This window comes from Mugil cephalus, chromosome 20 (genome assembly GCF_022458985.1).
Source record: "Mugil cephalus isolate CIBA_MC_2020 chromosome 20, CIBA_Mcephalus_1.1, whole genome shotgun sequence".
Taxonomy (NCBI): domain Eukaryota; kingdom Metazoa; phylum Chordata; class Actinopteri; order Mugiliformes; family Mugilidae; genus Mugil; species Mugil cephalus.
This window is the reverse complement of record NC_061789.1, coordinates 12,081,932-12,103,040: the sequence shown is the minus strand read 5'-3', so window position 1 is coordinate 12,103,040 and position 21,109 is coordinate 12,081,932. Positions and strand designations below refer to the sequence as shown.

The window sequence follows — 21,109 nt, the reverse complement described above, 5'->3', positions numbered from 1 at the left end:
CGAGTCGCGTTTGGTTGGGAGCCGTTCTTCTTTTTTTTTATGTCTCCCTGAGTTCACACCTATGGATCACACAGATGCTCACACAAGCGCTTATTTCATATGCATTAGCTCTATTTTTATTTTACTTTATTTTTTTTACAAAGCTCCTATATGCACCTCTGGACAGTTCACTAGTCCATTGTACAGTTTGTATTGGCAGTACTAGTGGGCTGTATGCACTATTTATTTATATTTTAAAATATTGTGTTAAGTTTTTCTGTATTGTTAAAAATTGTTGTACTAAAAGCTTTTGCATGGAACTTCATAGTAGCCTGCTTTGTTTTTTTATTGTGTATTTATAAGTGTATGAATAACATAAGTCAAAGTAGTTTTACACATATACACACACTTTATATGAAGGGTAAATAGTGATCTCACTGTCAGAGGGATATGGCAGTGGAATATTTACAATGAATCCATATCAGACTTTAAAATCTTGTCCACACATGTCAAGTGAAGCTATAATCAATATTTCAGAATAATTCAAACTCAAATATTGGTGGGAAATCTGAGTTCGAAATTAGTCAGATCCAAATCTCAGTCCCTCCCTGTGATTATTTCCAGGATAAAATGGATTAACCCAAGGTTTACTTTTTTCTTTTTTTTTTCAGGATATAAGGTAAAATGTGGTGACAGAAAAAAAAAGAAAAAATTAAAGTTGGGCTTTTCATTTAGCCCCTATTAATTTCAATCCCCAGTACACCAGACATATAGTCTTCTTTCCCAATAACAAAATGAATAAAGAGTTCTGTCCAGTTGTCTATTAATTATTTCTTGCACAGTAAACATAAAACTAGATGCAGATGTTTCAGTGTCCTTGATATGTATCTGTTGCAGGTGCTATTCACCAACAGGCACTTTAATAGGGACAAGATAAGAAGGACTACAACCACAACTAAAGGTACAATGCATCAATTAATAAGTTAAAAATATATATATATATATATTGATTTGTGGCTGGGTTAGTGGCTCATATTTGCAAGGAGTTCCAGAGGTTTTCAATACTTTAATGAAGGTATGCACACACCAAATCAAAATCAAGTGCTTGAACACATCATAAAGACTACAGCCCACTGGCAGCTGGCATATTAGTCCTGTAGGAGGAAATAATCCTCCATACCAGCAGGTGGCAGTAGTCGCTATTCATCACGCAGAAGGGGAAACAGGAAGATCGACTATCGGTACTTTGAATGTAAAAACATTGATTTTGGTGTTAGCTAGCTGCTAAAGATGTGGAGGAAACTAGAAAAATAGCTCACAGACCAGGGACCAGTTATAGTTTGAAGCAGGAGTCTTCAATGTTTTTCAGGCCAAACTGATGGAAAGATTAAGTAGAGACCCCCTACCTATTATATGTGTTCTATATTACGCTCGGCCTAGTGCCTAAATATATAAATATACATTATTATTATTAGCCTTTTGCATTCAATATTAAGCTTGTTTGGTTTTGTGTAGTACAACTGCAATGTTTTGTTTGTTTTCTTACATAACACTGGTGTTATTGACTACTCTTCTTTAACACACTGACCAGTCAACAGTGGTATAAATCAAATAAAAGTAAGATTTAGAGAAGAACGAACTGTTCTATTTATTTTTTCCCCCCTGTGCTGTTTCAGTGGTTTTGCTTGTTTTCACCTCTGCATTCAATCACTGGAGAAGTGTCTATGAGCTTCAAGTTATTTATAATCTCTAGTCTCTATCCGCTCGCGTTTCTTCAGTTTTTTCCCATTTTCCATCTTAAACTTTCCCCGTTGTCATGTTTTGTTTATGCTCTGACTGGCTTGGAGGCCAGTCGGCCAGTCGGCCAGTTGGGTGGCCTAGAAAGAGCTAAAAACTGTCCACCAGATCTGGACCCTGTGAATTACGCTCATTGATTACTCTACAGTTTCAAGGTTCAAGGCTTGAGGTTTTTTAACCAAATACTGAGGTCCAGGCACAGCACGGTAAAAAAAATAAAATAATAATAATAATAAAAGAAATATATGTCTAACTTTACAGATATTTCACATAACATAAGAATACGGCACATAAAACAGAGTTATTAACACATAATATAAAGATGTGTCATAGCTTTTCTTTATTTGTTCAAGGCGATGTGAATGAACCTTCTGTTCGACCTTTAAACTGTACTCGACATATTGCGTGTGGTTATTTTGTGGATCATGCTTGAAATAAACTTCTCTAATCCAATCTACTTTCATCACTTCTGCTTCTCTTTTCACGCTGGCTCTGGCATGAGGGCGACGACCCTCACCGACTCCTTCTCCACTCGATTTGCTGAATCGGCTCAAAAGCTGCTGAGAGAGGTCGGACTGGTGCCAGAGCACAACAGAAAAACTTGTTCCAGATCATGAAGGGAGTGTTCATCTGTAACTTCTGAAAGTCTAAATACTCGTTTCCTCCTGTGATTAAAAACAAGAATAAAATGTTATGATTAAAATTATGCTTTATTGGCATTTCATTCTGAAGTATAAAAACAAATAGTTTCTTCCAAAATAAAAAAAAAGTACAATTCATTTTAAAATTAAATAAATACAGTTTGTCTGGAAATAGAAAAACACGATTTTATCCGAAAAATATAAAATATAAATATTTGATTTTATAAATACATATACAAAATTGTGAAATATTAAAACATACATAAATTATATATTTTTTATCAAAAAAAACCTGCATTTTAATCTGAGACTTCAATACATAAATATTTCATTTCACAATAGACATACTTAAATAGTTAAGTTCTGAACAAACAAACATGCATGTCATTTTAATCTGAAAATTCAAACCATAAATATTTTTATGCTATAAATAATGTCACAACATAGATAAATAAATGTACCATTCCTAAATAAAGCAAATACACACGTCATGTTATCCCGAGATATAAAAACATTTCGTTATAGTGATGTGTAAACATGATAAGCTCTCTGATTCATAAGCTGTGAAGCAACATTGCTCCATGACTGTATTTACTCAACAGATATTTCACTTCACTCCCTGGAGTTTCCTGTAATGACTCTCTCTCTCTCTCTCTCTCTCTCTCTCTCTCTCTCTCTCTCTCTCTCTCTCTCTCTCTCTGCCCTGAGTTATGTAAACACAGATCGAGATTCCGATGACCTCAGACATACGCATCCATTAAAAAGGGGATCAATAAATACAATAAATATAAATAAATAAAAGCATAAATAACCTGCTTACAGACCAGAAAAACATTAAAGTATTACTATGTGCGCTGATTCAGCTGATCTGCAGATCTGCAGATCTGACAGTGTCTTGATAAGAAAGGGAACCCCTCCACATTATTCGGGAGGTTTTTCTCAGTGCACTACTTTAAAATGCTGCGGTGGAGAAGTCTTTTTAAAGGCGGAAAGAAGAAGAGGAGTGTGTCGGCTGAGCAGGTCCGGACCTGCAGGAGCTCCTTCACAAACATTCATCCTCTGGCTCTGTTCACATTCCTTATGATTGTTCCCTAAAGCCGATGTCTATCTGATGGCAGCCCGACATGCTGCGACACACACAGACTGGCACTATTCTGGATCGCAAAGTGGTTCTTCGCAACAGCAGCAGTTTACTATGTGTCCTCAAATGCAGCGCCGGCTCGTGCCCCCCCCGATGGACGGGGGTTGGCCTTATGGCCTGGAGGAGTTGGCGATGGCTCTCAGGCTGCGCACCAGATCGTGGCAGAAGGAGCGCAGCTGCGTCAGTGTCACGTGAGCCGCCACCTGGACGTCGAAGCTACTTTGAAGATTCAGGCTGGGGTTCTGCTCCGAACCGTCGCCGCCGAGCTGGGCCGCGTCTTTCATCTGAAACACACAGCGTGCAATTAGGATGAAGAACAGCCAACCGCGTAGCCGCGGCCGCACGGAGCCGATGTCAGGTCAGGCGTTTGTTACCTTGCTGATGTGGGTCTGCAGGTCCCTCAGGTCGACTCTGAGGTCTTCCAGTCCGCTCAGCTTCTTGGACAAATCTCCCAGGAGCCCGTGGTACAGCTGACTGCCCTCCAACATACGACTCACACACAAGTCCTGCAGGGGGCGACATGCAAACGCGTCACATTAGGTCATGACATTGTGCCGACTCAACCAGCCACATTCACTCAAGAACCACAGAAAAACACCATCAAAACAAAAGAACCCAAAGAACCACCTAGACATCATGAGAACTTCCCCAACTACTGATCGACCCTTATCATCTAACTCTTATGGTTCAGTATTTTCCTCTAGAAGGAACCGAAAAACCTTCTCAAGGACACAGAGAACCACTTTAAAAGAGCCTGAAGAGCCCTTCACAGACATAGACAACCCAAGAACCAATATTCTGGTTCATTCACCCTGATGGACCTCTTAATGCACCACACTGATTATCTTAACACTTCTTCCTCAAGGCCCAAGGACGATGGTGCAAATAACCATCTGGGAACAACCCAATCTGGGAAAACCATAAAATATCTGCAAGAATCCAATTAACTGTCCATGTAACCAATGAGGACTCCCAACAAATGTAACTCCAATGATCCTCAAGAACCACCCCAGTGAAACCCTAGTAAATAACCCCTTACACGTAACAAGAACCACCCCCAAAGGCCTGCCAGACCCTCAAGATCCTCAAAACAGAAAGAACTTCCTATGATGACCAGGCTTACCAGTGTGAAGCGTTCAGACAGCGGTTTGAGGACGGGGGAGGCGGGGATGCCCATCGACGTGGCCATCACCTGCAGGTTTGTGGTCGGACTAGAGGGGTTCATACTCTGAGGAGGACAGAACAGCGTCATTAAACCTGGGAGAGGAAGCCAGTAGGATAGCTCGGCATAGCAGGAACCGGATGTGGGTTTACCTCCGAGTTGACGGTGGCCCTGTGCACAGCTGGGATGTCTTGTAAGATTTTCTCCACCAGCGTCTTCGCTTGTTCCGCCGCCTCTCTGAATGCCGGCGGGCAGTTGGTCAGCGAGCTAACAGGAGCTGATCGGACCAAAGATGCAAACAGGAAGCAGTGCAGGATGGCAATAACTGGAGGAAGAAAAAGATGTGATCAGTTCCTGTATGGAGGGTCAATAGCGCCACGAAATACTATTCAACATTTAACATGGCGAAAACATAAACTGTGCTCTGAGTAATGGGTAAATAACTGATTATTTAAACACTGGGAAACAATTTAGTGAATGTTAATAGAATCATTAGTCTCCAGATTTTCAGCAACCAAGTATCATTACTGTTACTTGGACAAGGATGTGATAAGTTAAAAAACAAAAACAAAAAAAACAAAAAAAAAACAGGAAAAGCAAAAATAGTTAAAATAGTTATCGTTCTAAGGGAAATAAATAACTTCACATTGCAAAAAGGCATCTAATGTCTGTAAAGAGACATAATCCGATTTCACAGTACTTCTTCAAGTCACACCAAACAGGATGCTCAGCTAAAGTGCAGCTAAATGCTAACATCTGGATGTTAAACAGGTGCACGTTGCATTGTTATCAGTAGCCTGATCGATGAATCTAATCATTTTATGTAAATACTTATAAAGCCTCCAGCGCAAGGATCCATCACACCTGTCACACATGTGTACAGGTGTGCAGCATCTCCGGACAGCTGTCAACGCAAAGGTATGGCAGAGCCTCTGTTTATCCTTAGTCAGCGGATTTTGGCAACAGCTTCACACACACATACGCAGTTAGCAGAATAGACCTATAGCTCCCGTATATTTAATATGTGCGGAGCTTCAAATAGAACTTTAGAATGAACTTTTGATGCCTGATTCCGGTTCAGTCTTAAAGTCACTCCGGACCTGTTCCCATGCACGCTTCTGCTGATTTGAGCAGCCCCTGGTTGCGGCGGAGCTCCAGGTGTGAACCTACCTATCGGGGCGTCCATGTCAGTCAGGGCGGTTGTGTGTCTCCGCGTGTCAGTAGTTGTACTCCGAGGAGATCCGAAGGTTTTCGTTCAGCTTCCATTTGCAAACGTTCGGACTTTTTATGCGATCTGCTCTGCCGCGGGATTTTCCGGATAAATCCCGAAATGACGAAGCTTCCTAAAAACCTGTTGAATCACGCCACGCAACAAGAGCAGGGTGCGTGTGTGAGGAGTGCAGATTTGGGTAGGGTCGGCATGGGCATGACAGCGGTATGTTTCTATGGCGTACCTGCACTGGGAAAATATGTTTTATACACATGTTTTGTGACATATTGAGGATTTTGGAGGTGTCAGCCCAGGATTGTTCTTGTTGTAAATATTAAACCAAGACGAATTCCACATTTTGCCAACACTCTTCCATGTACGCAGTGGCGGTTCTACACTAAAAATACCGGGGGGCCGGTTTTTTTTATTTATTTATTTTTTATTTTATTTTTATTTTTTTTTCAGGGGGGCACATATAAGGTGAAAACAGGGCAATATTTAAGCGTTAAAAATATTTAGTTTAGTTGATTAAAACCAAAACAAAATACATTAAATATGAATACAACATTCTTTGTCTCAATAAACATAAAATAAAATGTGCTCAATAAACCTTGAAACCACGTTAGTCTTTTACATGACATAAGATCTCTCTTTCTGCACAAAATAACACTTTTATCTGCACAATGCCACTTTTTTTTAATCTAAACATTTAGCTACGCAGAGTTCTTCTTCACAGCATGAGACTTGAATGTACAATCACACCACCTTTATCTAAATCACACTCATCATCTCACTCTTTATGTACAGTCAAGAGGAAAAATAGAAATAAAAAATAAAAAAAAAGGACATAATGTCCTTCTTGCTCCGTTTCATGACCATAGCCTCCTAAAAAGAAAAGGGGAGAGGATTGTAGCATCTACATCTCAGAAGGCCGTTGGAGTTTTTCATTAAACATTTCCCAAGCACGATATCACGTTTACTTTACTGACTTCAATAGCTTTACTTATTCACAAACATAGCAAGACCAACCCGTGATTAAGCGCAATAAAAACAGATTTTTATCACTGTAGTGCACAAACTGTAAAACAGGAATATGTGACGTTATTTCGTCCCTGATGTTACGAAATGTTACTACTTTGCAGTAGTCCATGCAGCGCTGCTGGCTGTTTGCTTTCATATCCAAAGTTACAAATTCACGCTGCTGGTCTTTCAGAAGTGTGTAACACTTCAAGGAGTCTGTATAGAGTCGCGTTAGTTCCGATCTCCGAGCCAGCGCATGTTGCCGTAAGAAATTAATAAATCTATTATTCGTTTAGCACCGGGACCACAATAGGGGCCCCTAACTGGCCCCTGTGTAAAACCGCCAATGCATGTACTAACATAGATTAGAAACTTTGAGAAATTGTGCATAATTACATGTGTAGGCTATTTAATTGTGCAAAAAAAAAAAATAATAATAATAAATAAATAAATGCATGTATGGTTTGAGACCTGTGTATTATATTAATAACTATAAATGCCATTTATGAGTATGAAACATGACTGGAGTTCGCCTCCGCAGCTGTAGAGGTGACTGGAAACATGCAGCCACATCCAAGCAAACTGTTTTTATTATTACTGATTGGTTTCAACTTTCTTTTGAGTTCGTTTTCCAATCTTCCATCATCCGCAGAAAGGAAGCTGTGTTCCTTCTTCCCCTTCCTCATCGCTTCCTGTTCCTCAGATAGCAGGGAGAGAGACTTTAAATGCACCGACAGAAAAGTCTGAAAACCAAAATGCTGCAGCATCACTCGTGAATAACTGCAACTAACCGATCGCCCTTGTCATCAAACGAATCGTTCTGAGCAGATCTGAGCAGGGGAGACCTCATCACTCAGAATATTACACTAAATTACAGTCAGAGAATCGAGCCTACTGGTTACCAAATATCAGGTATTATTCCACTTAAGGCAATGATGACGCAGTGCGTTTGGGTTTTTTTTTTCCCTCTACTCACTGTTCTGCTTCCCAGGATTTCTTAAAAAGAAGAAATGAAGCAAGGAGGTGAGCAATCATTATAATACACACGCGTCAGAATGATTTCACAACAATCCGACAACGCAAATGATATTTGAAGAAACTTTGATCACAGCCGAAGGATGGTAAGCGCCGATGCCTCCCAGCGAGAAGGTCCGGGTTCGAGTCCAGCTCGGGCCTTTCTGGGTGGGTTTCCTCCGGGTGCTCGGGGGCTTCCTCCCACCTCCAAAGACACGCTTGTTATGCTGATTGGTGACTCTAAATCGACTCTTAATCGACCCTAGGTGTGCATGTGCATGTTGTCTCACACCGTGCAGCGCCCCCTACAGTCACGCAGAAACAAGATGACGGGAGACGCGGAGTTAAAGCAGCTGCCAATGATTTTTATTTCATAGTAACGTCACGTGGCAACATCAAATTCGTGAGAAAAGTGAGGGCTCGCCGTGTTTTGAAGTTAATCCTGTGACTTGCACTTCGGCCAAGAAGCATTCATCATTAAACGTGATGCAGGAGGAAGCCATGAAATTATTTAATATCAATAATATTTTTATTACTGAGTTAGACGTCGCCACATCCGAGTGACTCAAACAGGAAGAAGTGACAGACTACAAATCACCGTCATTGTGCAACACCTATTACAGAGGATTAACCCCTAAACATCGCTACGAATCGTTTTAGGTGTTTGCACATCAATATCACAACAGGAAGTAAAGCGTAAAAACAGCCGAGCTTCATCCTGACTCACGGTTTCTCACAGGATTTCTCAAAGAAGGAAAACCGTCTCTCTGAACAGGCGCGGCCTCCTTCAGGCAGAAGGAAGGAGTTTCCGATTTTAAAGCTCCTGCAAATCACAGCATCTCTCTTGAACTTTTATCTTTATTTATTTATGTAATTTGATTGATTTAACAGTTCCAATAAACTCCTAGTTTCGAGAGAGGGAGTTAATAACATCTTGTAACAATTCAATGTTCTGAAACTTCTGAACCTGGTGTTTGTGTGGATGTTACTTAGACATGTATCACTAATCTAGACCAGACCAGACACCCCCGCCACTATGATACTCGCTGATATCGGCAGACTCATCAAGTATCTGTGGGATCCGCTGGAACAAGCCTGAGGCGCTCGCAATTTTATGCCCGATCAGCGGTTGTTGCTTATAATTTTGAGAGGATACTTGAGAGGCTTGGTTAGTTCCCGTAAATAATCTTATCGGAGCCTTAACATCGCCTCAGGATGGACGAGGCTGCAGCTCGTTTGCTGACTCACACAGCTCATGAGGCATTTCCAGCTGGACGAGCTCAGACCAGCGAGGCTGCTGGGAAACAGGCTGCTGACTGGACTGACCTGAAGTAAGCACCTGGATGTCCTGTTGTATACATATACGTAAGTATTTGCTTATGGGATTTTTTTACTGCTCCTCCAGAACAGGGGTCGGCAACCCTCAACACTCAATGAGCCATTTGGAGCCATTTCCCACAGAAAAGAAAACACTGGGAGCCACAAAACCCCTTTGACATCTAAAATGAAGATAACACTGCATATATCGTTTTCACCTCTATGCTAGGCCTATAGTGTGTTGCATTTGTGAAATGAAACAACAGCTACAGAGAAAACGAAATTGCATTTATGCATACATAACAGGGATTTATCCACGGTTAGCTTACCTGGGGTAGAAAAATTCAATTAATAGCGGGCTGGACCTGCCGGCGGGTGTCGCATGTCGGCAGTTGTGACGTATATTTTGAGCGACAAAAAATGAAATACATTTTATTTTAATGTTACAAGATCATCATCAATTCAAATTTCAAATTCAAACACACTAAAATAAAAATGCATTTGAATTAAATACTCGACAGCAACTAGTAAATGTACTGCAATGCACTGTGGGAGTTCAGTGTGGTGTGGCATTCAGTGACATTCAGTTGTTGTGTAACTCCCGCTCGTTCACCGATGAGTGAGTAGTTGCCGCTATTCTGAGGCAGTTAGCGTGAGAAAGTGAACGGCTTTGATCAGCGTCCGTCCTTGCTGGCCAAGAAGGTCTGGCTCGCAGTCTTCATCTAATTCATCTCAATGGTGTTCTATCAGGTTGAGGTCAGGACCCTGTGCAGGTCACATAAAACTTGCTCATCCATGTCTTTATGGACCTTACTGTGTGCACTGGTTCACTGTCATGATGTCACAGGAAGGAGATGGAACATCCCCAAACTGTTCCCACAAAGTTGGGATCACGGGATTGTCCAAATGACTCCATGAAGCTCTCTGCGCTGAGCTAATCTGAAGGCCGCATGAAGCTTGGAGGTCTGCAGCCATGACTCTGCAGAAAGTTGGTGACGTCTGTCATTTTACGTGTCTTGACACTTCATGGCTGAGTCGCTGTCATTCCGAAACACTTCCACATTGTTGTAAAACCACTCACAGTTGACTGTGGAATATTTAGTAGAGACGAAATTTCATGATTGGACTTGTAGCACAGGACGCATCCTATTAATCACGATACTACGCTGGATTGAACTGAGCTTCTGAGAGTGACCCATCATTTCACAAATGTTTGTAGAAGCAGTCTGCATGAATATATTTTATACACCCGTGCCCATGGAAGTGATTGGAACACCTGAATTTGGTTATCTTGATGGGTGAGTGAATACATTTGGCAACGTAGTGTATGAATAAATCAGCAGCAGTTTGATTACGTGAACCTGCACTGTAACATACTGTCCTGTAAATTAACAGTAAACTAATAGAAGCAGAGTTGCCAGCACTTTACTGTGAATTTACAGTATGTCTACTGTAATCAACTTCCCATTATTACACAATAATAACACCCTTCAATGAATTACAGTAAATTCCTGTGATTTTTTTTATTTTAAAATATGCTGCATGGTTGCTTTAGACACTTACCTACACACCGATGTCCTTTACTATTACGGTAGCACATTCACAATGACATGAACTTTTATATTAAATGGTTTATGTTACTAAAACACAGATATTTAAGATATTTAAAAATACCAACATTTATTTAAGATAAATAATTTTTTTGTAACAGGAGAATGTCTCATATTTAAATGGTATATATAACAATATGACGATAGGGCAAAACTTCTCAGATCTTAATGGATGGCTGCTGATAGAAGTTGGGTTGTGGCACCACCAGGGGCAGCATTTGCCTCAGAGAGCTCCCCATTATAACTTCACCGGGAAGCAGCAGAGCTCAAAGAATCATACATCTGTTATTTTTATGACATTTTCAGTATCCTGACCATTCACGTACTGATGAAGCTAACAGCTATCTGCTTCCAAGCGTAGGACATTTTAAAAAGAAAACTGATCAATTAAAGGGAAAACTGATCAATCTGACTCATTAATAGTTAGTTTCATTTCTACTGACCATTTTTTTATTAATATTCATGACTTTTCTCTTGGTTTACTCTTTCCTTTTCAATGTGTTTTCTTGTTAATTTAATTAAAACAAAACACAAACAAACACAAAACCGTTTAAACAAAGGCAGAGAATTTATTTATCTCAGAGAGAAACAACAAACAGCAGCAGAGTGACGTTCAGAGCTGCAAGATCACAGCAGGAGAAACAAAAAGAGGAGGGGGGTAATTGTGGGGAATAACTGGTCTACAAACACGCACAACCACTTCCTGTCTGCACAGGAAGTCAGCGGAGAGGCTCATGGGAAGCTGTCGTCGTCATCTTCGGCCATTTCTTTAGCGAACTCTAGATCCTGCTGCTCGCGCTCCCGACGCTCCTGAACGCACCACACAGAGAAAACAGATTCAAATTTTAGAATTAACTTCAAAAAAAGCAATAAAAGAGTTAATAAACACAATCAAGATGACCGAGTGACAGCATTACAAGCAGCTGTTCACTGATCAAACCTGACCTCACACAGGGAAGACTGAACTACGTCTGCATTTAAACATCAAAGTCCTACTGAGCATGTGCAGAGAAGAAATGTAGTTTATTATTATGACAGAGATAGCTGTGATTTACAAATGACCAGAAACGAAGCTTTATCCAAGAGTTCTGTTCTTTTTTTGTTCATTTGAAGATAATGATAAGATATGGCACTGCTGCCACCTCCTGGTCCGTCAATGATATGACAGCTCAACGTTTACACCAGCCATTTGTCCAATGGCCAGTTTTCCTTGACACACTGTGAGGGCCAGATGCTCTTGTAAAATACAATAAATATTGCCTCCGAAATAATAAATTAATGATATATTAATTTTTCTTTCAAAATGTATGTATTTTTTTTTTAGCATATGTCAGTGTTAACACACTGTACTGTACCTGTACTGCCACTAGGGGGCAACTGCGACATTTTAGGCTTCATATTTGTGAGACTTTTCGGTCAATCTTTCATCTTTCATCACTTCCATTATTTTTTTTTTTTTTACTCGTGTCCAAGGTCTTGAATGTGCTCACCACACTCGGATCAACGCACACCTGTAAATCTGCTTTCTCAAATAAAAAATAAAAAAACTCAGACTGTATAAAGAAGGATGGTGGAATAGCTCCTCAAAAGTGAAGCCAAAGCAAGTAGAGCTCCCCCTGGTGACTGGCTGCAGTTTAGGTCATAAGCTACAACCCCCCTATTGTTAGTGGATGGGACTTGGGCCAAAATAAAACGCTAAAATACACGTCTAATATATTTTTCTGTCACTTTATATAGTTAATATAATGTACATATGGATCCGAACAGGTTCTCCCATTAACCTACAGGAGTATTTCATTGTTGTCATTTTCTTGGTTTTACTTTGTATTTTTTGTTCACAGGTTACTTCACAAGTTCTTCGCAAGTTCAGCATGAGCTCTCTCAATGTGAAATGTTCCTCGTTTAAAGCCTTCTGTACATCAACGTATACTGCTTATTTGTCGTGTAGGTATAAGAAGAGAAGACTCTACAGATACCCAGATGGTTTAGTGTCAGTTACATGCCAACATGTGAGGCAGTCCTGAGAAATTACATGTACTGATGTATGTGTAAGGGGCTCACAAAGATAGAAACATGGGTTGGTGTGTGTGTGTGTGTGTTACCTCTGCTGACTCCAGGTCCTTGTTGTAAGCTTTAGGTGGAAACCTCATGGCCTGCAAGAGACAGACAGTCAGTGTTTATTCTGTGTCAATACAGCTGTAACCAATCATTCTGATTTACTTTAAGTGTCAGCAGTGACACAAACCATTCCTTCTGGATTTTTTTTATTTATTTATTTTTAAACCAGTTCATTTTAGCAGCAGTGACGAGCAGCCAAGTGAATCCCGTGGTCTCACCTTCACAGACATGTTGTGGATGTCCAGGCAGAAGGAGATTCTCTGGTGGAAGGCCAGCTGGGGCTCTCTGGTCCCGTAGATGTCCATGGTCTCCTTTGATTGGACGAAGCCCTTCTCGTGGTTGATGCTGGCCTCGATCACGCCGTCACGGATGGCCTGCAGGAAACGCGCACGTTCAGAGAAGTGGCCGTTTCGTCTGCATATTAATTGCTCTACGCTTGATAAAGAGTTTCTTGGTTACCTTAGCAACGATGAACTCCGCGTCCTCTGGACTGTCGAGCTGCAGCTTCAGGGCGATGTCGGCCAGAGAGATACGAGAGTACGACAGGCTGATCATACGCACACCTGAAAACACACAGACATACAGTTTAACTTAAAGGAGGTGGACTCTACTCTACTGACAAAGATCATTTGTGCCTCTCGGTCAGATGCAATCAGACTTATGATCTAAAACATGATGTCAGAGGTGAAGTGGCGCGTGATTGGCTCACCGGTCTTGATGACATTGTGTCTGAGGCGGATGATGAGCGTGTACGTCCCGTCGGTCTGAAACTTTTCTCCGAACTGCTCCAACACCTGGTTGAACTTGGCCAGGTTACCCGTCCTCACGGCTGAACACACACACACGCACACACTCAGTCTGTTAAGTTCATTATGACGGCGGACCAGTGTGGGCGAGCATGACGGCACTGACCTTGTGTGAGCAGGAAGTACGGCATCAGGGAGCGTTTAAGTGACGGCTGTCTGAACTGAAGTCTGTCAGGAATCTCTCCCAACAACAACTCCACCACGATCAGCAGCTTGTGAACCTGAAGACACACACACACATACACATACTTCAGTCACATGAGGTTACCTGATCTCACCCCCACCGTGTGTCACTGTGCGGCACATGTCTGTGTGTCAACATCCGTGTTGGGTGTACAAACCGTCTGTTTGAAGCCCACAGCAGTGTGTTGTGGAGCTTTCCTCAGAGCGTTGGTCAGAGTCCTGCGAGCCTCAGAATACTCCAACTGGATGGCCTTGATACGACCTGAAGGAGGTCACGTGACACACAGGTAAACAGGAAGTGAGATTTATAACACTATGATGCTACAAACGTTTATTTATCCCACGTATGGGAAATTAACTTGTCACTGTCGTGCAGAATTATGTATGAAATGTATCAGTATCAAATTTGAAAGAATGTACAAAACATACAAGAATATACAGCACTCTGACAGGAAGTAAATACACTGTCAGATTTCAAAAACGCTAAAATAAAAATTGGAATACGATATAATTGCTAGGATCAGTCAACGCGGGCATTGATACGCTTCTTAACCACATTTACTCCACAGCTGGATATTTAACTCCCCTTTATGTATCTACACATTAACATTTATCAGCTCCGACTCCAACATGAGCCGCTTAGTCCGTAGTAAGACACATAAAGTCAACACAGCTGACTAGAGTGTCGGGGGCTCTGTGGAAATCTGCCACGAGAGCCACAGCGAGGCCATGTCTCACCTGTGTAGTAGAGGTACCTGGCCCACTCGTTGTTGTTGGCCAGTTCGGGAAACACGGACTTGGACACCAGCTTCTCGGCCTGGTCGTACAGGTTGAAGTGCAGGTAGTTCCTCAGCAGAAGGTTCAGCAGCACGGCCTGACCGTCGGCGTCGTGACGCAGAGTCGCCGTCCGCAGGCGAGTGTGGAGGAAACTGAAACCGAGCATCACGTCCAATCAAGGCTTCAGCTTCAGCCAGTGAGCGAGTGTGTGTAAACAGACGCGCGTGTGTGTGTGTGTGTGTGTGTGTGAGTGTGAGTACCTGCGGATAGTGTCAAACTGGTTCAGGAACTCATACACTCTGGCGTGGTAATAGTAACATTTAGCTGCGACGAGATCCAGAGCTCTGCGGTTCTTCGAGCCGATCTTCTGCAGCAGATCATCCGACACTTTCTGAGCCTGAAACAACAACATCATACATCAGGTCAGCCTCCCTCCAAGCTTCAGAGAGTCCAGAAGCTTTTTGCGTGCGTGTTCATATGAACTGTCAGGTCCATTCTCAGCCAGACCAGATGTGTTTTCATTCATAAATCAGACTTCCAATAATTTCAAGACACTGAACAGACCTCGGTGTATCTCTTGTTGTTGGTCAGGTGAACCACCAGCAGCAGCTGCAGGTAAGCTTCCACCTCCGGCAGCAGAGGAGCCGCCGCCGCTTTCCCCGTCCTCGGGCGAAACTGGACGTCTCCGTCCGCCATCTCCATTGGCTAAGAGAGAGATGGAAGACATACATCAATACTGACGGTCAGGTCAGGAACCCGTGCAACTTTATTTATAACATAAGTCAGACATTGCTGAAACATTGAGCTTTTTTACTTCATTTCCAGCATTTATGTTTTTATCAGACTGAATATTTACTTCACCTCCTGTTTATTATTCAGTTTCACACGAGTTGAATGAAAGTGTAGAAGCGTATATTTGCAAACACCATTAGTATAAATTATTTCCTAAATCTCGTAATTGATAACTCAACACTAATTAACAGCGCAGCTGATCGGTGCATCACCTCCTCCAGGAAGCCGAGCAGGAACTCTCGGGTGGTGGCGTTGTTGGTGAAGAAGCCACAGATGGCTTTGTGAAGCACGTTGGTGTTGAGGCGGCGGCTGGTGGACGGCAACGCTCGCAGAGCTCGGAGGACGAACCGAGGCTCCTTCCCCGACACCGCCTTCTCTATCTGCTTCACATGCTCCTTAATGTCTGAGGACGGGGACGATCGCAGGACAACGACAGAACAAACCTCAGAAATCAACAGCAGTTCCATCACACAGAGGTTCACTCATAACTTTATGGATTTTATACTCAGGATTGCTTCTCAAATGGTCGCTTGCTTCAGTGTGTTGATAACAATGACGTTCATATTAACTATTTTAATTGCTGGTTGATGACAAACATAAACATAGGAGGGCGTTTATCTACATTTAAAAACAAATGGTGGAAGCTAATCATACATCTGTGGTCTCTGGAACATAAAGGCAACATTTTGACCAATTACTCTGTAAATGATACCTTTACCAATCAAATAAATGTTACTCTTTAGGTGAATCAAACAGACATTTAGTTTCTGAATATACTCTTTGTAATAATAAATGGTTTCGTGGCACCATTTAAAAACATCAGCTGTTTAAACTCCCGTGTCATAGTTTTCACCAGGTGTGAACTGTGGATCTGTTGTGAGGTGTTTCGCAGAAGATGAAGGCAGACTGAGTTTAACAGTTTGACAGACATTAGTTTAATGCTCAGTGTAAGAAAGATAAACACACCTTGGCTTCACTACAAGGATAAACCTGAGCTGTTTTTAAGGCAGCATCAAGAGCTCTTAATGTTTGTTTGCCTGTTTTGTTGACCTGCTATATAACAGACCAAAACGTATCTTCAGTATTTAAAAAAAAACGGACATATCTGCTTTTCCTGTATTTATATTATGACAGTTTTTCCAGCTTCGTAGCTTCAGTTAGCCGCTCATGCTAACAAGCTAACTGCCGTTGAGTTGTTTTTTTATTTCTACGGCAGCGACAGCAAACCTGCTGCTCTGCCGGATGCTTCAACTGTCACATTAAATCCCGGTTTTACCGTCCAGGGTCAGGCTGTCCAGCTCTTTGGGCTGCTTAACCGCGTTAGCCGCTTCCTCCTCCGGCATCTCCACGTCCTGCGGCTCCGGCCCAGGCTCCTTCGCCTTCTCGGCTTTGGAGTCCTTGTCCCGGCCTCCCGCTTTCTCCCGCCGCTTGGACGATGTCTCCTTCATGTTGTCTGGAAGACAAACGGCAAACAGTGAGGGAATACGAGCTCCGGTAGGTCAATGATGGAGTTTAATCTGCAGAGTCACGTCCACTCACTTTACTTTTGATCCGCACAATGACTGGCAACTATTTTGGAGCGCAGAGGATTGTGGGAACCTACAGACAGAAGCAAATGATGGCGGAAACAAGAGCGCAGACTCAGATAGTAGATAACAGATCGATCGATCTTTGCCTCTCCGCAGAAGAGACGAATTATGTTCATTTATTGATTTATTAAGTGTATTGTGCAATGTGTAAGATTGTGTTCTAATACTGCCATAAGTATAATCGATATTTTAATGTTTCTATTTGTTTTTGTTTTTTTTCTGTTCACGTTTAATGTATTAGTAAATAAACTAAGGCATTTTGGGTTAAATCTCACAACCGCTTATCCTCACTAGGATCGCGGGGGTTGCTGACTATCTCTATCACAGCTGTCATCGGGCGAGAGGCGGGGTACACCCTGGACAGGTCGCCAGTCTAAAAGAGAGACAAACAATCACCAATCAACCTAAGGAGCAAGTCTTTGGATTAAATCATTATGTTGTTGGACTATACAGAACTGAAAGTTGTCACGTCCTCCATTATGGATTAAACACTTTACAACTTTACACTTTCACAAAGTACTTTACTCATTTGAAGCTGTTCATCATGTTTCTGTGGCAATTTATTCAGCACAAAAAGATGTGGACACGTCATCTAGTGGAGAGGCAGCAGATTGCAACCAACCCCAACAGAACCTTTTGATTTTCCAAGAGTGCAGGAGAAGCTTTGGTCGCCCACACTTCAACACAAACACGTAAAGGTGGTCTGTAGAGTTAGTGTTTGTCTGCTCTTAACTGCGGTAGAAACATGCCGGCTAATCTCATTGTTTAATTGTCTCAGTGTGTAATATGTTAGTTCAGTAGAGATCAGTAAGAACCCCCCAATCAACTACAGAGAGTTTTATTTGACAGATGGAGTCAGACAGACAGCAGGGGTAGACTTTATTGAGAATGAAAACAAGTTGAACAATGACCTGAATACAGATAAACTGAGGACAGAAACAGGATGGAGAAGCAGCTTGCTGAGGATGCCATCAGGGTTCATCCACGCAGGAAGAGAAAGTGAGGTGTCTTCACATTTCACTCAGCCATATATGGACAAGACGGGTTACCAAGGCAACCAGAGCCTGGAAAGAGAAAGAGATGGATGACAAGAGGTTTTCTTCATTAGTGGACGGTGCTTTAGGAAACTTTGAGGAAGCATTAATTCATTGAGACAGTTTGAGGTTTCTGTGGCTAAAATGAAAAGATTATTGATGAGGATCCCAGGGGGACTTTGTCAAAGTTCTGGAGAAGCACTATAGGTCCTTGGAAAGATTGCAGGAATCTAATAGGTCTTCAAGGAGTCTTTCATGCAGGTGTAAAGTCGGGAAAAGGAACACGGTTTTCCAAGAATTTCAGGTAATCCCAGTGCTGCCGGGCGAACAGCTTGTTCTGACGGATGTAATAGACGAAGTAACAAATGAGCATCAAAAACCAGAGCAACATGGTGGTCAGCGTCAATATGTCCGTGGTTCTCCTCACAGAAAGACACAGATCCCAGTCCTCCACCAGTAAGACCAATGGAATCCCAACAGCTCCTGCAGCACAACACAGAGAGAGTGACGACAAAAGGATGTAAAAGCATAGAAATCAGACAAAACTTTGTTGCGTCTCAGTCACTTCTGAAAGCCTACCAGGGTTCGAGATGTCGGAGGTTTGACAGACAATTTCAGCCAGAGACGACGAGTCTACGACCAGCTGCGGCACTGACAGCTGAACACAGACAGGAAATCACTAACAAACACCAACCACAAATCAACACTGATATCATCACACCTGCACAGGTGTGACTTGCCTGCATCCTGCAGTCGCAATGCCAAGGGTTGTGTGTGAGGTTGGCATGAACCTGAAGCCCGCCGAGGACCGCCGGGTCCAACGTGGACAGACGATTGGATGAGAGGTCCAGGAAGCTGAGAGATGACTCCAACCCGCTGAAGCAACCAGCTTCCAGGGAGGACAGCTGAGAGAGACAGAGACGAATGAACCAACTCTGAACGAGTGCCTGGACTCTGAGTGTTTGTTCCGTACCTGGTTGTATGACAGGTCCAGCTCATCGAGGAGGAACAGATCATAGAAAGAGTCAGCCGGCAGAGAGGTGAGCAGGTTCTTATTCAGAAACAGACGAGTGGTGCGATTAGAAAGCCCGAGAGGAACCTGCACACAAAAAACACACCTGAGCAGGTCCATTGAGACACTAATACGCGGTCAGTGCTGTGCCTGCTTTTGTGAGGACTCCAACATCCCTGCTTTCCATACTTATGCTAACCTAGGCTAATCACACGCTGTGGTTTTCCGCTCTGAAGTATCACACTGGCCTTTTAACCTAAAGACCAAACACTGACCTGACAATAATAAGTTAAATGCTACCTCCAGTCCTCAAGAACATTGATAGACTGAAAGTCCCTGTTAGGAAACACTACCATGTGTCTCATTATCATCACACACATGCACCTGCTTCAGTCTGAGCCCACTGCAGCGGACCGTCAGTCCTCCATCCACCGTCTCCAGATGTTGGCAGATGTTGATGATGGACACTCTGTTGCCATGGCGCCACAGAGCCATTGTCGGGGGCGATGCTGTCACCACGGGACACGGGGTGCGGACGATCAGAAGAAGAAGGAGGAAGAAGAGCATCCGCTGTGGTGAGACGTCCACCACAGAAGAAGAAGAAGAAGAAGCCAGAGGCAGATTCTCAGCGTGGGACATGACGCGAACGTTGACACGGTCACATGTTCAGCTGCTGGTGTCAATAATCACAAAGAAAAAGCGGTTATAGAGGGATATTCTAAAATATCTGACATAGTGTGAGACATCGGGAGAAATAGCAAAATAATTTTTTTTAAAAAGAAAAAGAGAATCTTTGTTAAAACCACTGGAGTCTTGTGAGAACATAAAAATAAACTCACTGAAATCAGTGGAAAGAAGAAAAACAAAGACAGACCAGATTACAGCAGAGAGAGATAGTGACAGGATAAGAACAAAAGGACGGTGATGACGAAGAGGATGAAGATGAGAGGACAGATTAAGATGAGAACTAGATTAATCCTAAAGCAGAGATTAAAAACTGCAGATTTACTGTTGATCAGATGCTGAAGAAAAGTAAAGATTATTTCTCAGATAAACTATATTTGCTTTGAGTAGAAATACCAGGTACTTTGAAACTCTTGTTCTTCTTCACGTGATAACTGCAGTATTTTGGGAGTTTTAGGTTCGACATGTGATGCCTGTATTATAGATCCGATATTATTTGATCAGTGTTTGATTATTTCTTTTTTGTTGGGTTGCTATGGTTTATATGATTATATTCGCTGCCACACGTATACAGTTATGCCATTTATTCTTTTTGTTTGTTTGTTTTTTCTGCATTTCCTCACAAACTAAAAACAACCAGACAAATACAGAGCAGTGTTATTAAATGATGACCCATCAGATCGCTCTCACCTTCTTGTTTCACCTCCACAGAAACATAAAACCATTAATAGGGAAAAAAGAAGAGATGATCTGTACTCACCGGTTGGTGCTCCTGAACAGAGAAGAAAAAGAAACTGTCAGGCTGACAGAAGGAGGAGGAACAGATGACTCTGTGACGTACTGTCATAATACATACATACAGTAAATAATCTCAGTCTTTAGTCTGCATGAATTCTTTTTAATAAATGACAAATTAAATTCGATGGTGTTACTTTGAACAGAAGATGGCTGACATGCTGCTTTGATAAAAGAAATAAATAAGAAAAATAAGGGTGATGCTGTTGAGGTGATAAATATCTGACCAGAGCACCAACAGCGCCCTTTAGTGGAAACAACTTGTAAAACAACACTGAACAATAAATGAAGATATACGTAGATATTACACTTTATAACAGTTTCATTATTATTCTTGAAACACATTCTTCATGAATAAAATACACGAAAATTACCGATAAAAACTATTTCTAAAAAAATTTTACTTTGTAACACATGACACATATAAC

General features: G+C 42.0%; 3 protein-coding genes across 5 annotated transcripts; all 3 read right to left on the bottom strand.

Annotated features, from left to right (window-relative positions):
- Positions 1-2,480: 2,480 nt before the first annotated feature.
- On the bottom strand, positions 2,481-6,147 carry LOC124998091 (granulocyte colony-stimulating factor-like). Its single transcript, XM_047572281.1, has 5 exons — positions 5,891-6,147; positions 4,873-5,045; positions 4,682-4,786; positions 3,933-4,064; positions 2,481-3,842 (listed from the first exon to the last, which is right to left on the bottom strand). The coding sequence occupies exons 1-5, from the start codon at positions 5,904-5,906 to the stop codon at positions 3,669-3,671; spliced, it is 600 nt and encodes a 199-aa protein (XP_047428237.1). The 5' UTR covers positions 5,907-6,147; the 3' UTR covers positions 2,481-3,668.
- Positions 6,148-11,440: 5,293 nt separating this feature from the next.
- On the bottom strand, positions 11,441-17,201 carry psmd3 (proteasome 26S subunit, non-ATPase 3). Of its 2 annotated transcripts, XM_047572616.1 has the most exons (13): positions 17,107-17,201; positions 16,844-17,020; positions 15,780-15,970; positions 15,340-15,480; positions 15,036-15,172; positions 14,737-14,927; positions 14,157-14,260; positions 13,922-14,036; positions 13,719-13,838; positions 13,469-13,572; positions 13,228-13,383; positions 12,994-13,044; positions 11,441-11,701 (listed from the first exon to the last, which is right to left on the bottom strand). In XM_047572616.1, exons 2-13 carry the CDS (start codon positions 17,013-17,015, stop codon positions 11,624-11,626), a joined length of 1,560 nt encoding a protein of 519 aa, XP_047428572.1. In that variant the 5' UTR covers positions 17,016-17,020; positions 17,107-17,201; the 3' UTR covers positions 11,441-11,623. The 2 variants fall into 2 exon arrangements, with proteins under 2 accessions (XP_047428572.1, XP_047428571.1); XM_047572615.1 differs by lacking the exon at positions 17,107-17,201 and having other exon boundaries at positions 16,844-17,100.
- An 817-nt stretch (positions 17,202-18,018) lies between these two features.
- Positions 18,019-21,009, bottom strand: LOC124998075 (leucine-rich repeat-containing protein 3B-like). 2 transcript variants are annotated; one of them, XM_047572264.1, is made up of 6 exons: positions 20,647-21,009; positions 19,587-19,875; positions 19,164-19,289; positions 18,931-19,095; positions 18,770-18,848; positions 18,019-18,673 (listed from the first exon to the last, which is right to left on the bottom strand). In XM_047572264.1, the coding sequence occupies exons 2-6, from the start codon at positions 19,839-19,841 to the stop codon at positions 18,444-18,446; spliced, it is 855 nt and encodes a 284-aa protein (XP_047428220.1). In that variant the 5' UTR covers positions 19,842-19,875; positions 20,647-21,009; the 3' UTR covers positions 18,019-18,443. The 2 variants fall into 2 exon arrangements, with proteins under 2 accessions (XP_047428220.1, XP_047428221.1); XM_047572265.1 differs by lacking the exon at positions 20,647-21,009 and adding an exon at positions 20,042-20,231 and having other exon boundaries at positions 19,587-19,872.
- Between the last annotated feature and the right edge of the window lie 100 nt (positions 21,010-21,109).